The sequence below is a fragment of the Garra rufa genome, chromosome 21 (assembly GCF_049309525.1).
Source record: "Garra rufa chromosome 21, GarRuf1.0, whole genome shotgun sequence".
In the NCBI taxonomy this organism is placed as follows: domain Eukaryota; kingdom Metazoa; phylum Chordata; class Actinopteri; order Cypriniformes; family Cyprinidae; genus Garra; species Garra rufa.
The window spans coordinates 18,351,563-18,367,886 of record NC_133381.1 but is presented as its reverse complement, the minus strand read 5'-3'; the positions used below and the strand labels follow the sequence as shown (position 1 = coordinate 18,367,886).

General features: G+C 38.3%; 1 protein-coding gene across 5 annotated transcripts in view; it reads right to left on the bottom strand.

The window, feature by feature from the left end:
• ltbp1 (latent transforming growth factor beta binding protein 1) overlaps positions 1-16,324 on the bottom strand; it is a 117,320-nt gene that overhangs the window by 45,945 nt on the left and 55,051 nt on the right. For all 5 annotated transcript variants that reach the window (XM_073826465.1, XM_073826461.1, XM_073826463.1 and 2 more), the window contains exons 6-9: positions 12,736-12,939; positions 11,488-11,747; positions 10,436-10,538; positions 2,702-2,761 (exon numbers count right to left, since the gene is read on the bottom strand). In XM_073826465.1, coding sequence (XP_073682566.1) covers positions 2,702-2,761; positions 10,436-10,538; positions 11,488-11,747; positions 12,736-12,939 — 627 coding nt within the window. The remainder of the gene's footprint in view (positions 1-2,701; positions 2,762-10,435; positions 10,539-11,487; positions 11,748-12,735; positions 12,940-16,324) is intronic.

Genomic DNA, 16,324 nt, shown 5'->3' with positions numbered 1-16,324 from the left:
CTACGTGCACAAGGCTACATTGCGCATGCGTTGAACCGTGTGAGGGACACACGCTCCGAACCGAGACAAGCGAACCGAACGGTTCGGATGTTTTTTCATGTACCGTGCCACTCCTAATAAACAGCTGTGTTTTTATTAACTAACATTAATGAAGATGATTAAATACTGTAACAAATGTATTGCACATTGTTAGTTAACACATTAATTTGAACTAATGGGAGCTTATTGCAAAGTATTACCAAAATTTCTAAACTATTTTAGCTTAGTTGCAAAATATACACTTATGAAACATAACATACAAAATGAGATAATACAGAAAAACATAGAATTATAAGTAAAAATAAAAAGGGTAAACAAGTAAAAATAAAAAGAAACAGTTAAAGTACTATGAATAAACTTCAGTGACTAAGAAGTATGGAGACAAGGCTGATTATTCTCTGTCAGACATGTTTATGAAAGCATAAACCTGCCAATGAGGAGAGCAACATGACTAATGACAGGAAGAGAGAAGAGGGAGCATCAGAGCCTGGCAGAACACCCAAACCACAGGAGACGCGTCCACTTACGCAGTAAAACCTCTGGCCTGACGCAGGAAAGCGTCAAAGGTTTAGTGGGACCCTCAGGCCGTGTTATCAGGACAGTGATTATGTTCAAACTTAATGGCACTCTGAGCGCTGAAGTAGTGTTGTAAACCAGCCTCAGAGAATGGCCAACACTGAAACATTCATTAAGATATTGAGGTAAAGTAACCTCCTTAGTGCTTCGAGGCCTGTTTATTAAATCTAAGATAAATTTTAATCATTGAAACGGGGTATGTTCTACATATCTCCTTACTTCTCCTCATGCTACTGCTGTGAGTAAAGCACTAGACCTAAAAAAATCTAAAAGTACTTTTGAGAAATGTAGTGGCGGCCATAATGATCACATGACTAGCTACTCTACTCTAAAAAATAACTTTAAAGCTTTAAAGAAGACCTATTATGGCCTTTTTTACAATATGTAATATAATTCTGAGGTGTCCCCAGAATGTGTCTGTGATGTTTCAGCTCAAAACATCCCACAGATCTTGTATTATATCATTTTGAAAATGCCTATTTTGAGTGGAAGCAGAAACACACTGTTTTTATTAATGTTTTTTCAATGTAAATGAGCTGTTGCTCCCCGCTCCCTTTTCTCAAACAGAGCTGTGCATTTACAGTTTGTAACTCAGATAGTCTGATAAAAAACATCTTTTTGGTTTTGATGATCATGTCTATTGTGCTAAAATCATGCATTTTAAACCCACATCAGTTTAAATTTCTGATATAAGGTTTTCTGAGCACACACATCTGAAGCGAACGCACAGAGAGTGGCTGTCACACGGCATGCGAGTACTAAACTCGGTCCTCTTTCATGTCTTATTGCGCTTAAACTGTCAAATACAGACAATTTTATGTTAAAAACACATAGGAGCTACAAAAACAGTCGGTTATGTCTGTAAAGGTAACTGGGTTGTCCTTTTTCATGTTTTCTGGGTTGGTAGATGCACCAGGGAACCAATTGTAGCACTTAAGCACGGAATTTTGATTTCATGATATGTTCCCTTTAATAATGACAAATCCTAACATAAAAAATATTTGGCTTATTTGATAGTTTACTGGAAACTAAATAACTTTTATTGTTATGCATTTCCATGCATGTCTCAATGTTGCCCAGAACTACCAGCCTCCAAACTCCTGTCTCTCCTGACCCAGAGTGCCTGCGGCCAGAACACACGCTGGGCACTTCCCCCGAACACAGCCTGCTTCACTTTTAGCTGCGGTTCAGCTCTGGGTTTGGCAAACTTAGGTGGCTGTTGGTGGCTGCTAACAGCAGATGTGTTTGGCTGAAGGTGTGTGGAGAAACAGAGACAGAAAGACAAATAGTACCAAAGGTTGCGAAGCCTTGATATAGAATAATATGGATGCTTAGACCACAATAAATACACTAATGCTCAAAAGCTTGGGGTCATAGAGACTGATTAAAAGTGGCAGAAATGATAATTATAATGGTTGTGCGATTAAAAGCAGCTTTAGCAATTTTACAGTTAATCACAAGAATACTGAGCTTGTTATATTGAGCTCTGCAATTAAACAATCTAGGCGCTCCCATCCCACATCTGTCTTCATAAAGAACTATTATTAGCATGCTAAACAAGAGTTTACATTGCCAAGGCATACAATAACAATACATGACAGCATGAGCATTACTTCATTTTGATTCTCAGGCTGTGGAAAAGCCCTGAAGTATTTCTGGCTGCTGGCCCTGATGTGTTGGATCTCTTGCTATTACATCCAACTTCAACATAGATTAGAAAGATCTATCAAAGATGCCACCTGTCTCTCCTCGTAATGGTGAATGAAAGTCTTCTCTGTGATAGATCTGGGAGACTGCTTTAAAATTGCAATTTAATAAAAGGAACAGCACATGGTGTACGTGGCCAGTTGTGACATCTAGAGGCCAGTGGGGGGCGAAGTGAATTATAGAGTATGTGAAAATGACATATACATTCTTACATCTTATCAAAATCATCACAATCAATGCACAACTACACAAAGACGCAAAAATGTAGAACAACAAACATACACACACATGTCCACTACAAGAACAAAAGAACAAGATAAACATACATGCATGCATGAGCAATGAAGTAATACAAGCAGAAACAAGCCGTGGCTCTTACCGATACAACGAGTGGCATTCAGTCTCTTATAGCCTTGAGGACATTCAATCAAAGGAATCGCTATGGAGGAAAGAGAGAGAGAGAGAGAGTAGGTGGAGGACAAAAAAAAAACACATTTAGATATAGCTCTAAAGACAAACATTTTCCAAAATTCACCAAAATTTGCATCTGAAATAGCTTTAAGTGGACAGGCAAGACTTTTTTTGTTTAAACAAAACTAAATTATTATTAGTTTAAATAGTGCTGTTTATTCGATTAATCGCAATTAATCGCATCCAAAATAAAAGTTATATAAATATGCACACATACATGTATGTATCTAAGAAATGTATCCATATAAATATATACATGTATGTGTGTGTATTTATATATACAAAAAAAATACATAGTACACACACATACATTGCGCAAACACAAATTTTAATTTTGAATGCGATTAAGTGTGATTAATCGATTTAACAGCACTATTTAATCTGTAATAATATTTAACAATATTACTTTTTCTTAAATATATACATGTATGTGTGTGCATTTATATATACAAAAAATATAGTGTAAACAACCTTTTATTTTGGATGCGATTTATTGCGATTAATCAATAATTTAAACTGTAATAATATTTTACAATATTTACAACAATTTTTTATACATGTATGTGTGTGTATTTATATATATATAAATATACACAGTACACACACATATATTGTGTAAACGCAACCTTTTATTTTGAATGCGATTAATTGCGAATAATCGATTTAACAGCACTAAACTGTAATAATATTTTACAATATTACTTTTCTTAAATAAATACATGTATGTATGTGTATTTATATATATATATATATATATATATATATATATATATATATATATATATATATATATACACATATCCGATGACATTTTGTGCCGTTTGTACTCAGAATTCAGAGTAAACACTGTTCTTACATGCTTTACACACACAAACACATCCACACACAGATCATTAATCACTATATATTGTGTCGTTAAACACACAATTGTCTCTGAGCTCACAGATTTAAAAAAAAAATAAGCAGCAAGTAAAAACACTGTATATAGTTCTGTAGTGGATAGTCTCAGGGGAGGCCTTGCGACTGGGAACTTGTAACAGGAACTAGGGTTTACTTCCCTCTCATTCTCATGGGTAATGGCTGTAATAAATTACATAAATAGAACATAGAGAGAGTGAGACAGAATGACTCATTTGGAAGAGAACAGAATGGCATCGGCACTTCCAGGGGTCATATTTTGAGCTTGCTTCAGAAATAAAGGGGGCCGAACTCCAGACTTGTTTACATCTTCATTACCCCAACACTTGTGTTCGGTTACTGCCGTGCACTTCTATTTCGGTCCGGTGCCTAGTAAATGCTCGCCTACAGCTGCTGCGAACAGACCTCAGAGACAGAGGTAATGTCACATCAACTTCACACCTCTCATGGCTGTACTGAATCGCTGTGCTTCCACAACGGAGTAAACACCTACATGAAATGAAGTGTGGGATGAATAAACCACACTTTTTTTAATAAAGGTATAACATTTTAATTGGCATTTGAAGATTGAAACAACAATCCTTAAATATTTTAGACACTCGCAAACGTTTGTTTTGGTGACGTCCATAAGGGTTAAATCAGTGTTATGTCTGGGAATGCACAGAATGCAGGGATGCCCAAATATGGGCTGAGAATTTCAGAAACATCTACGGACATACCGCGAAGAGAAAGAGAGCAAGAGGGGTGGTACTCTAACAGTTTTCTGTAGGGACTGACTTCAGAGAAGTGACTAAGCATGGTGGAATCACGACTTTATGAGTAAATGTGTGTGTGTGTGTGTGTGTGTGTGTGTGTGTGTGTGTGTGCGCGTGTGTGCGTGTGTGTGTGTGTGTGTGTGTATGTGAGGGACCATTACTAAAGCTTCAGTGTGTGCCAGGTGAGTCAGCATGTCAGTAAGTTCAACACAGCGCGTGTAACCAAATACTTTACAGCTTTCTCTTTCCTTTGCCCACTCATTACGCACTTGCCTTTTCTCTGTGGAATGCATCTCTTCCCTCTCGCTCTCGCTGTGATATTAGGACCATGTGTCTGTTGAGTCACAGCCACTTGGAGGTTTGACATCAAATGGTTTTCAAAAGAACTCCTCAAAGTCTCTCCTAGTTAGTGAGAAATCAAGACTGGGCCCCTTGATGAATCATTGCTTTCCCGCTCTTTTCGCAACGCACTACTGTGGAATACCGTGCACAATCATACTACATGTGTTTCATCTCAAATGAGGCCCAGACATAGTAATGTTTAACGTGTGTCTCATTCTGAACATACACTAGTTTGTTTCAATCATCCTGGTTTTTCAATTAACCGGCTAAAAGTGAAAATTTAAGACATATGCTTGAGTTTGTGTGTGAGGGACGGACAGATGTTCGTGTGTGGTAAAGTAAAACAGATGTTTGAAAGAGAGAGACGAATGATTGTGGGAGGGTGAGACAGGTGTTTTCACTCATGAAAATGAGGTAGATGATTTTCTACATGAAGAAGAGACTGCTGTCTTTGTGCGTGAGGATGAAACGGGAATTTTTGTTTGTGGAAAGTGACAGATGTTTGTCTGTGTGAGAAAGATGTTTTTATGTGTGAGTGTGAGGCATGTATTTTTTTCATGAAAATGAAACAGATGTTTGTCTGTGTAAATGTGAAAGAGAAAGTCTGTTTTTATAGTCTGCAATCCGCTTTGGTTCAAGGATGTCCGCGCACAGTTACTTAAGCACTCAAGGGTCAGGGTCAATAAAGTACAGTGGAGATCAAAATTAGAGAATAATCTATAAATACTTGATTTTTTTCTGAAATATTGTTCATCTTCGTCACTCAAAATTTTAAGGGATATTAGCTGTAGGTATACCATTTTTCTACTAACATGTTTGACGAAATAACCAAAGAATTTCAACAAAAAAACATTCAAAGTGATCAAAGTTAGAGAACAGTAACCACTGTAAGAAAGAAGATTACACAAAAGAAGATTACATATAAAATTTTGGAGGGCTACAGCCAGGGGTGTCGCTAGACCCTTCTGCTGTGCCCCAGTAAAATCTCAAATTTGAGTTATAATTTATTTTGATAATCCCGAAATAAAGACAAACTATATGCAACAACTGAATTAACGCTTCTAAAGGCAACGCAGTTTAACCGAAGACTATGAACGCAGAAATCCATGCCAATTAACTTTGTTGTAAATGTAACTGGCTTTCAAAAAAGAAAAGTGACAGGAGTAATGGGGGGCCTGTGCCCCAGTAGAGCTTCAGGTCTAGCAACTCCCCTGGCTACAGCTGTCAGAAATTAGTAGGAAGTGTAGAGGCTCTGGCTTTGAATGACTTTAACACATCTGTGGCCGCAGGACATCACTAGTTTCTCACACCGCACTGGTGTGATCCTGGTGCACTCTTCTTCCACTCTCTTCCATAGGTTGGTAACTATAGCGGGTTTATTAGCCAGAACTCTTCCAGAAATTTTCAATCAGGTTTAGAACAAGACTCTGGGAAAGCAATATCATTAATTTAATGTTTTTAGCTTCAAGGAACTGCTTTACCTGTTTTGCAGTGTGATGGGGACATTGTCTAGCATGAAAATTGCAGGCTGATTGCAGCCCAACTTCTCCAAAACCATGACACTTCCTCCTCCACCTTTCACTGGCTTCTTTACGCACTTGGGCTTCAGTCTTTCCCCAGTTTGTTGGTGAACAAAATGTTTCCCATCAAACTTGCTCTCATCACTAAAGTGAACTTTGGAAAAGTTGTCCTCTCTTAGCAAAGGTCAGTCTAACCTTTTGATTCTTTCTGCTGATGAGAGGTTTGGTCACTGCAGAGTGTGCTTTCAGTCCGACTTCTCTTAAATGTGCCACTGTTTCCCTTCACACCGTTTCACACTGAACTGACAAGCAATTCCAGCTGCAGTGCTAAACCGATTTCCCATTGAAAGTCTCTGCATTATCCTACAGTTGTCTTGGTGGACAACCGGCCTTCTTGAGGGACTTAAATGCATTAGCGTCATTGTAAAGCTGCAATATTCAAGAAATCACAGATTTAGAATTCTCTTCATAACTTCTCTTGCAGCTGCTGAAAGTGTCATCCCTTTGGCCTTCATCTGGATAACCTGCTGTTGCAGAGTTTCGGTCAGCTTAGAGCAGCCCACCATCTTGCAATCTCAGTGAAAATTAGAGGAATGCTGCCAGTTAAATAAGGGGTTGTCATATAATTAGGGAAATTAGCACCAGGTGCCAGATAACTCCAATAACCTGGAGGTATCTGTAAGTGTTCTCTAATTTTGGTCAGAGTTCTTTCTTTTTCAAATATCTCATTTAAGTTTTTTATACTGTGCTTCAATTCAACAATTAGTTATGCTTCAAAAAGGCCCTTCTACTCCTGTTAGGTTAGGTTCAGTTCAAGGAGGACTAAGCAGTAGGGGTGGAGCTGAACCCGAATACAGTATTCGGAAAGGCACAAATAGCGTGTTTTTTACGAATAATTATTTTGAACAAATACTTTAAAAAATATTTGTATTCGGGAACAAGAAAAACTTTATATCAAAAAGCTGCGTTTCCTCATGAGACCGCAGTCAGTGCATGCCCGCGTGAGTGAGTGAGTGACATTCAGGAGTCGGGGGGTGGGGTTAAAAGAGGTGACTGACACAGGCTGCTCCACACAGCAACAGAGAAGACTCGGCTGGGTGAAAAAAGACTTGACTGCATCACTATTTTTGTTGAATAGATTTTTTTCTTAACTTGGTTCTGGAGTCAGTTTATAACTTTTGGGAAGCAGAGTTTGATTGGGAGATTATTCCATTAGGGGCCGTTCACATGCGCGCTCAAGTTCGTTGTTTCACATGTAGGGGAGAGCGGGGCACAACCTAACACTTTTTGAATTTCGCGGTTTATGTAATTCCACGTGGGGTTCAGAGTACAATTTTTTATCCACGTTATTTTCACACTTGTCTAGTACAAATATATCGCTTTGTTTCATATTTACAGTGTATATGTTTTTCGTTATTTGCCTCAAAAGAAAGGAAGTGAAACGTGTAACATCTGAGGGGCACGTTGTAACACGACCATATGACAGCTTAAAATGTTATCTGATCGAATGAAAAAAATACACAACAAACTAAAATATTTTGTCAGTAAAATACATGAGTTAACTTTTTCAAATGAAGTAATGACGTTTTTTTAAAAAATAAAAATGATCTAATTTTGGAGTTTGAAAATGAACACATCGCAACAATGCTTTGAACGGCCCTGATCGCAACACACAGCTGTACAGTAGTTTAAAACAATGTGGACAGATAGATGAAACACATTTAGACATTCAGAAGAACACTCCCGTCCCTCCACACACAGCTCTCATAGAACACCACACACATAAACGAGCCAAAATGCTTTACATTACTTGAAATAATAACTTCTGAACATTAAACATTGATTGTCAGCCTTTATTCACCTGTTTCTTGAGGTTTCTTATCGAAATCCTTAGAAGTAAATCGTGTAAACTGCACCGCTAATGTCACAGAATAGCATAGTTTAATAACAGCGGGGCATATTGTAACACAGTGTTACATCTTTCCCCATCTGCGCGACTGGAGTTTAAAACAGGTTAGTGTCTTCTGCCGGTTTGTCAAGCATTAATAAACTATCTAAACTGATAAATAACAAATTGGAGATTAAAATACAAGCATTAATAAACTATCTAAACTGATAAATAACAAATTGGAGATTAAAATAATAGCAGATTTGTCTAATTTTAAATGAATATTTAAAACTGAAATGAAAAGTTTACTTCAGCCAGAAATGTACTTTTACTATGGTAAAATAAATATTCAGCGATATCTTCAAAAGGCTTTTGAATTCTGGCGCTCTTTTTTGGTAAAGTCTAGAAGGGATACAGCTAAGGCTACTGGGCATGCGCACATCAGTCTAACGTTATTTTTGTCACACTGTACAACAATAATACTTTTTTTGTATTATAGTAAGGGCTAAGTTTAGGGTTGGGGTAGGTGTAGACGTTAATAAAACACAATCTAATAGGTAGAACAATTAATTTCATTGTTAGTTTCCGGTCTGAGCTGTATACCCTCTAGCCACAACCCTCTTTTTTCTCTGCATAGTGTTGCTATGGCAACTAGTAAACACCATACATTTGGTCATGCTAGCGTGTGTGGAAATATTTAAACCACGCGTGTTACAATTAACCCCGCGTTAGTTTGTGCCCCGCTCACCCCTAGATGCGCGTAATGGAAGCGACGCGGACAGTGCTATGCGCTCGTTTTTTCCAGGCGCGTCCGCGCCTCATCCAGATAAATACATCTCAACTTTTCAGAATGCCACAAGCGCAGCGCAGGTCATGTGACCAGAACCAACCAATCAGCTTCACCCTTTCCCTTAATAACATTGAAAAACAGCCAAGTTGGAGGAACAGCTTATCGTATCTGTACAGGAATAACCATTTTAAAATAAATTTAATAGCAGCGCTACTGCAAGCGATTTTTAATGCTGGAAATCCATTTATGCTTTGCTGAAGCTTCCAGGTCTTCATTGAGAGATCAGGTCATGGTTGCTTAGCAACGGCAGACGCCAGGGAAAGAAGTTCATTCAGAAGAAGAACAGTTCTTTTAAGTATTATTTGTTTTTATTCGGTCTGTTCAGCGTCCTCCAACAAGGACGGGTGGTGGTGGGGTTCATAATGTTTACAATGGTATTTTATTAGTTGTTGGTTTAACCATGGATGAGGCTGTTATGTTATTTTCTTTTTAACGGCGTTCCTTGTTACATGTTCAAAAACCTCAACCAATATTGCATATACATAATTATTATAATGGATATAATTAAAGAATACTTACACTATAACGTCAATTATAAGTGTAACGCACAAAAAAAAAAAAGAGGATTTTACACCTATTTTGAATTTTACTCGAATACAAATAACAATACAAATACTTCCCCCCCCCCCCCCCTCAACAAATACAAATGTGACCCTGGACCACAAAACCAGTCTTAAGTCGCTGGGGTATATTTGTAGCAATAGCCAAAAATACATTGTATGGGTCAAAATTATTGATTTTTCTTTTATGCCAAAAATCATTAGTAAATTAAGTAAAGATCATGTTCCATGAAGATTTTTTGTAAAATTCCTACTGTAAACATATCAAAATGTAATTTTTGATTAGTAATATGCATTGTTAAGTACTTAATTTGGACAACTTTAAAGTTGATTTTCTCAGTATTTTGATTTATTTGCACCCTCAGATTCCAGATTTTCAAATAGATGCATTTCAGCCAAATATTGCCCTATCCTAACAAACCATACACCAATAAAAAGCTTATTTATTGAGCTTTCATATGATGTATACATCTCAGTTTTGTAAAATTTAACCTTATGACTGGTTTTGTGGTCCAGGGTCACAAATACAGATACAAATACCGGCTACTTTGCACACCCCTACTAAGCAGTGACCTTAAAATTTAAGAAATTGTAAATTCTCTCATTTTGATCTCCACTGTATTTCTGAAGGGCTTATATGTACAAAAGTGTGCCTGAAAAAGTGGTAAACAAGAAAAATGTAGCATACCCAGGCTTGGAGGCCAATTTATTTTGCGGTGGATGTGTGTTTTTGTTTGTGAAAATAAGGCAGACAATTGTGTAAAAGTGAGACGGAAGCTTTTGTTTGTGGGAACGAGGCATTAGCTTACATGTTTTCTTGGGGCATTTTTGGCATTTGTGGAATCCCCATGATGTGCCCACCGTCCCACAACAGGCATCTTGTTTGGACAGGCCGGGCAGAGCTTTCCCACACTGCAACACAATAAAACACAATCAAATTTAGCAAGTTAATGAAAGAATTTAAAAATAAAGAGATACTCATCTAGACCATTCACCACACACACACATACATAATTCTGCTCACACACAGCTCTTGATCCCTGTTCTTTCTGATTAACACTCTGATATCTCTCCCCTGACTCAATCTAATCTGCTGAACCAGGCACGAAACGAACAACAATCTGCGAGACGGCAATGATACACAACTCAAACAACCTGATAACACCCTCCTCTCTGCTGACACGAAAAGACAAAGTCGCAAATTAAGTCTGAACGGTTGCAAAAACAGTCACGGCACTTTACGATTAAAGTAAACAAACAAGATCGAGGTGAACTTGATAATAATGGATAGGCTAACAACTATAGCAATAGAAGACAACTGGATGTTCTTTTAAACTCTTTTGAGAATCATTCTTCTGTATTTCATCTGCAGTGCTCTTCTTAGAGGTAAGATGCTCCCTTGAGCACCACAATGTTCTGGTGGGAGTCTAATCTCACTATTCATTTTGTCTTATGTGCTACTTCTTGATCATCCAATGATAGTTGAAAATGAGTTTGTTTAAAAGACATTAAAGTGAGAGACAGAGAGTAATTGTGGATGATTCACAGCTCACAGCAATGGTGAGAGAGATAGAGATGAACAGAAAGTTAAAGCTAGAGAAGATATTTTGAAAACAGTTTTTATCCATACAATAAAATTATGGGGGTAACACTGTGCGTACAAAACACAAAGACTTTTTTTTTTTAAATATCTCCTCTTGAAGAAAGAATAATGACGAGTCATAGAGGTTTGAAATAATATGTGGATGCAGAATTTTCATTTTCGGGCGAAATATCTCTGTGTAGTGTGAAAAGCAGAGGTACAGTACAGATGAAAAGTGAAAGCTTTATAAGGCATACAAACACTTATTGTTTCTCTGACCTGCATTCCAGCAGTCTCCTGGAAGCAGCGTCCCAACTGGGTCTTGGACGTCACTGGCTGGTATTGGGGGTATGTTTGCTGGTTAGGGTAAATGACACCGCTGTGAGTATGTCCGTGTTGGATGCTCTGGCTGCTGCTATGGTAGGTGAACGAGTGGCTGGACTGCGTGTTCTTCACCTGACCGTTATTATCCACTGGAGACACCTGATGGATCTGGACAGAGGCTTCTGGGGGATGTTTCACATGGACATTCACCAAACCTACAGAAAAGAAACATTTTACGGGGGCTTCACTACAAGTTCTATGATTTCAAAACAAAGTTAAGCACAGTCAACAGAGTTGGTGGTATAATGATACCAGGAAAAAATATTTTGACTTGCTCCTTGTTTTCATTAAAAAAGGAGCAAAAATTGAGACACTAAAAACAATTGAGAACAAAAACAATGACTTTATTCAACAGACTGACACGGAAGAGAAGAAATTGTTGAATAAAATTTTATTTTTATTTTCTTTGCGCACAAAAAGTATCATAAAATTACGGTTAAACCACTGATGTCACATTGACTATTTTAATGATGTCCTTACTAACTTTCTGGGCCTTGAACGTGGTAGTTGCCTTGCTGTCTATGTAGGGCCAAAAAGCTCTCGGATTTAATCAAAAATATGTTTATTTGTGTTCCAAAGATGAACAAAAGTCCAATGAGTTTGGAACGACATGAGGATGAGGGTGAATTAATGACAGAATTTTTATTTTTGGGTAAACTATTCCTTTAAAAGTAGAAATGTGAAAATTTTATAAAAAGCACTTTGCATTACATTTTAGATTTGTAGGGTTTATGGTGTTGGATTCACTGCCAAAAAAAAGGCTTTTTAATATTTTTGTCTTGTTTCTAGTCAAAATATCTAAAAATTCTTAAAAAAAAGTATTTACTAGATAAGCAAAATGACATACCCCACTGGCAGATAATTTTACTTGTAAACTTAATTTATGTTATTTTGCTTATCTAATAAATGCACCTTGATTTCAGAACTTTTAGATGGGTTTTTAAATGTTTATGGATCAGCCCCATTGACTTCCATTATAAAAGTGTCTCACTGTAACCCAGGCTTTATCTATATATTTTTTTTTATTAATTTGTGTGGAAATTTTGAACCTTGATTATTCCTTTAAAAACAGCAAACCGACGTATTTCTGAATAACAAGATGCAGATTTTCTACAAGTAAAAATACAGAAATAAAAGCATTACCCTGGTTTTGTCCAGTGCCATAGGTGAGGGGTAACGTGTGCGTTGAGTGGACGTGTGTCTTCTGTCCGTTTCCGGCAGTATGTTGCCCCTGGTGACCATTTGGATTTGCCATTTGGCAGAATTTTCCAGTAAAGTTTGGCGGGCACTGGCACTTGTCCCGAGCACTGCATTTTCCTCCATTCATGCAGGGCAAATGGCAAACAACTAAAACACACACACAAACAGAGCGTGGTTAATCACAGCCCTATCGGGTGACATTTTTCAATGTTTAGTTTAGTGACAACTTCCTGTTTAGAGACCCATCACATTCAAGAGACTGACAAACATATACACAGATGAACCAACAAAACTATCATCAAACTTTGGTTTTGTCCTGTGTTTGCTTCTGGGCCGTTGTGTGCGTGTGTAAATGTGCTTAAATGCTTCAGAGAAAATCTGTTTAGGAACTTTTGTGGTGACGGGTAATGAGAGTTCTACACATTTCTACACAGTTTCGACACATTTCCACTAAAACACGTCATTATGGTGACGGACCATTCTGCCATGAAACATCTTCGACTTTCTCTGTGCCTCGCTCGCTTTCGGTCATTTTTCACACTGCTTAAAAATCTCACTTGAGCTTTTAGATCACATTCGGCTCAGTAATAATACTAGCAAAATGATGAATGGATTTAATTATCCCACAACTGGGGTAAATAAACATTTTGGGGCTTGATATTTTACAGCAATATGTTTGTGTTGTGGTACAGGACATTATTCGAACATTTAAATGAGGTGAACCTCATTCTCCTGTCGTCATATTCTTTAAAAACGTTCCCAAACCAAAAGCCACATAATATAATTAACCATCGTGAACCAATCACGCTAAATGCTCATTAAAAGAGCACGGCTATCCTAACCACAACTCCAAAACAGCACATGATGTCATTTCCTCTCAAACCGCATGTACCTCCTGTGGCCAGACGCACAGTTCAAAGGGAGGATAGACTGCTTACTTGGACATCTAAATGACGATGTCTTCTATTACAGTACTTCTATATACATTTTTACACTATTTTTTTTTTTTAATTTGAAGCATTATTTCAGTCATTTTTCCAAATGAGGGCAACCCCAAAGAGAGGTTTTGTCATATTTAACCGTTTTCCAGGAACAATTTTGTCCCCAAAGTATAGCTAAACAACTCTACACTCACTCACACACAAACAAACAAATACATATATTTTTCTCAGATACATTGGTGTGTTTATATAAATATTTACATTCACTCTGACAAACCATGATTTATACACAATACACACACACTTTCATTATTTCTGCTCTAGTGGGAAATCTAGGACTATTCCACAATGCCTACAGTGAACCTCAGGCAATAACTTGACACACTCATGTATCAACATTGAATCACGCACACATACACACTCTCATACACATAAGCACACATGCTTCCCATCGCACCCAACTAGTCAACTACACGGCACTACTCCCCCCTGGACACGAGGAAATAGAGCAGTTGATAGTAGACAAATTTAATGTGGCAGAAATGGTAAGACAACTAGCAGCAGAATGACAGACCACACAATCATTACTGTTCACTCTTTCACATACATATGACTATAACATGGTTTATTTAATAAAAGACGTGTATGTATGTATATTAGGGGTGGGCGGTACACCGGTGTCATAGTCATCACTGGTGTGACTTTGCGCTACGACATAGATTTTCTAATACCATCAATACCGTAATAAATCAATTATGTGCCTTGAACGGCTGCATTTACATCAATAATAGCTAATTCTAAATAATAAGGCATTAAATTTTCTTCAAACGTTCAGTTGTGGTCTGAATACCTGTCCTTATACTATATATCTTGTTGTAAATAAAAAAGTAAAACATATTCGTATCAGCTTTGCAGGTGGTGGGTAAAAGGGGAGTGGCCATTAAACGACTGGTGAAACATCGTGAAGAAAGGTCGGGCCTGTAGCCTATACCAGGGGCGCAGTGGCAATCGGGACGACCGGGACTTTTCCCGGTCGGCCGGCCGAAGGATTTACACAGCGGAACACAAATTGAGCGGACGCGAGACGAACACGACCGGCCTGAGCTTATTAGAATCATTGACGTTACTAAATTCTCCGCGAATAGCGGCCAAATACTCCCACATACTCCCCCCTAAACGTCCAACCAATATTTATATCAGGTGCATGTCCTTGCATGATGCTTGAAATTTCCATCCAATCACAAAGCTCTTTCTAGAATGCTCTTACACCGTGTCAACAGCTAAAGTCTGTCTACACTGGACGCGACAAAGCGACCGTTGCATATCACTTTGTGTGAGCACGTCATAAATAGAATGCGGCAGCAGATTACTGTCGGGGATTTGCCGCCTCGCGCCGCATCCAGTGTAGACAGCATAATAGGTTCTAATGTCATTGTCGCGTCCGGTGTAGACACGGGCTGTATCCGAAATCGCCCCCTATACCCTCAAATAGTGCACTATTTGAGGGGACAGCCATTTTAAGTGGTGTTCGAAACCATAGTGAACGTTCCCGAGTGCACTCATTCAATCCCACAATGCACCGCAAAAACGAGTGTACAACCGATGTACGCTCAACAGCTAGAGATAACCCATAATGCACTGTGAGAGTCGTGCGCCGACTGAATTCCCGCGTCTCGCCAGACGATGGCGCCCGCAGCTGAATCATCCATCCATTCGCTTGTCCACTGCGTAATACAGCATACAACACGGGTACACATTCGTTGTAAATAGATTATTAAATTGTTTAACCAGGGTTTATATGTAAACTCCTTGACATAGTTCAAGATAAATCCTTTAATCTAACTACTCGAACTGTCCGTTTTAAATGATTGTTAAACAGTAAGCAATACTATGCAAAAGCGGCAGTCCTTCCGGTGCACTCAGTGTCCGAATTCACTCACTCGTTTTCACTCACTCCTTCAAGTGGATTGAATGAGTGGACTAATGTAGGGAATAGTGAATGAGGGTGTTAGTTCTATAGTTCCTACAGGCCCGGCTCCACGGCCACCCAATCAGAAGCTTGGCCCACCCGACCCGAGCCCCACACTACATAGCCAATCACAAAATTGGCGCGATATTTAGTTGAGCTCCACTGCTTACTTTTACTTTCGATTCTGCGATAACGCACACTCTGTGTAAAGGGAGCATCACATCTTATAATAGATATTTGTCAGTGAGTACAAGATTGCAGCAAATCCTCCAGTCTATTTTTGTCATCTCTCTTTACTTTCGACCCGTGATCAGTCAAATCTAAAGGTCATTGTACACTGAGTCCGATTTTCGTATGCGTTTTTTTTTTAGTTTTCTCATATTCGCCATCCTTATCAAAATGCTTATTATGGATGCGAAAATGCAGAAAATCAAACACGATCTGAATTTTTTTATGACGGACGAAAGTTCAGAGGGAGTGTGTAAACGCGATTAACATAACCTGTTTTTTTTTTTTTAACGTGCAAAAATCTCGGACGAAAATTTCGTACTCATGTGTGCAATGACATTAACTCCAGCAGCTCGTGTTGGATGCAGGGTTGCCAAGTCCGCGTTTTTCCCCA